At 37.3% G+C, this 2,030-nt stretch overlaps 1 protein-coding gene across 1 annotated transcript; it reads left to right on the top strand.

Annotated features, from left to right (window-relative positions):
• Positions 1-821: 821 nt before the first annotated feature.
• Positions 822-2,030, top strand: LOC143543153 (uncharacterized). The gene has a single exon (XM_077035542.1). It carries the CDS (start codon positions 822-824, stop codon positions 2,028-2,030), a length of 1,209 nt encoding a protein of 402 aa, XP_076891657.1.

Raw genomic sequence — 2,030 nt, 5'->3', positions numbered from 1 at the left:
CATAAGTGCTCTTGATAAATAAACGAGAAGGTCCAGTCCAGAAGCGGTCCATGGAAGCTACAAAGGGGAGTTTTGTACGGGTGCATAATTGAAAATAAAAGAGAAATTATTTGAAAAGTGAAATTTGTATGTTTAAAAGACAATATAGTAGTTGGGGGATCATGATAAGTATAATATATTTCTTTCATGTCTGGCCAGTATGAGAGCAAATGTATCATACCGCTATGAATTCTCAATAATTATATTGTGTTGGAAACAGCAAAGAGTAAGTGGAGGAAAACTAAATATGCATGAAATAATTTGCATGTTTATAATTATTGCATCATATGTGCATATACGGTGCTTTGTGATTTATGGCCTTAGATAATTTGTTAGAATTATCAATAGATTGAGGAGTATAAAGGCCTTAGATAAAGAACCTTAGAAGGGATGAGATTATGGAATGAAAATTATAATAAATAAATTATTCACCACAGGAAAAAGATATGGCGGAGGAAGAAGGAAATATTGTACACGGTGATAGAAGCCGTAATGTAGAAAAGCATGTAGATAATGCTTCAGAAAAATCTGCGCCTTCACTTCATCAAGACAATGCTACAAAAATTGTACCTGATGAAATTCGCAATCAAATAGCTATTGAGGTGGGGAAAGCATTCGAAGCCAATATTTCATTTCTTTTGGCCGAAATGTAAAAATCTATAGAAATTATGCTGGAAGAAAATCTGAAAAAGAATGAATCGATTGTGGAAAAGCCTCTCTAGAATGTGGGAGCGGCACCAAAAGTGGAGGTAGAAACGCATCAATGTGCGTACAGAAATTTCATGGCTTGTAAACCGTTACAATTCAAGGGAGAAATAGATCCGTTGGTTAGCCAGAGGTGGATAACAGCCATGGAAACTATTTTTTACACGTGTCACTGCAACGCGGCTGATGAAGTGATCTTCACAACAAACCAGTTTGTTGAACGAGCTAAAGACTGGTGGGATATGGTCAAAAAGGAAAAAGGTAGGGAAACGATTAGAAATATGTATTGGGAAGAATTCAAACCAATCTTCCTAAAACATTTCAGTCTACGTGTTGCAATTGATCGTATCACCGAAGAACTTCTTCACATGCGTCAAGGCAATGAAACGGTGGACGAAATATTTGGAATTTTCTATGATAAAGCCAAGTTTTGGCATTCTCTTTTCGCTAGTGAAGAAGCGTGGATGACTCGTTTCTATCTTATCCTTAAAATGGAAATAAGAGAATTTATTTCTCCATCAAAGTGTGTAAGTCTCGAGGAGCTTCTTAATTGGGCTCGTGAACGAGAAGTGGAGCTAAAAAGACAAGTTGAAAGAGATGGTAAGAGAAAGCTAGATGTTGTAATTCCTTCAGCACCTACAAAGAAAGCGAAAATTTTTAAGCCTACTCAAGTACCTAGCTTTAAGAAGGAATCCGGTACTTGTCAGTTCTGTGGAAAGAGGCATTTCGGGGAATGTCGTTATAAGAATCCAACTTGTTATAAGTGTGGGAGACGTGGGCATACAACACCAGAGTGTACTAGTCCAGTGAACTTATGTTATAACTGCTATAAACCGAGCCACATGAAAATGGATTGCCCACAGTTAAGGACAAGAAATGGAAATGCGACAGAAGGATCGAGAACTGCCGAGAACGTGAAGAAGTTGGAAACTCAAAAACCCCGAGGCAGGGCTTTTCAAATCACCGCAGAGGAGGCGAAGGTTATACCTGATGTCGTAACAGGTACTTTTATCATAAAATCCCTCCCTGCTTATGTTTTATTTGATTCTGGAGCTAGTAGATCCTTCGTATCCAAAACTTTTGCTTGCCATAGTTCTTTTAGTAGAAGTAAATTAATAAATTCATTAGACGTCGAAATCGCTAGTGATAAGAGCTTTTACGTCTCCGAAGTATGTCGAAATTGGAAACTAATTATTCAAGGAGAAGAATATTCTATCGACTTAATTCCTATTACACTAAGGGAATTTGATGTCATTATTGGGATGGACTGGTTATCCCAACATTAG

This window comes from Bidens hawaiensis, unplaced genomic scaffold (genome assembly GCF_021521415.1).
Source record: "Bidens hawaiensis isolate Kalapana, Puna unplaced genomic scaffold, B.hawaiensis_p1.1 tig00013074_1, whole genome shotgun sequence".
NCBI lineage: Eukaryota > Viridiplantae > Streptophyta > Magnoliopsida > Asterales > Asteraceae > Bidens > Bidens hawaiensis.
The sequence above is the reverse complement of the archived record's forward strand: the minus strand, read 5'-3'. Positions and strand labels throughout refer to the sequence as shown.

Coding starts and splice junctions, on each gene's coding strand:
- LOC143543153 (XM_077035542.1), top strand. CDS start 822: ATGGCTTGTAAACCGTTACAATTCAAGGGAGAAATAGATCCGTTGGTT.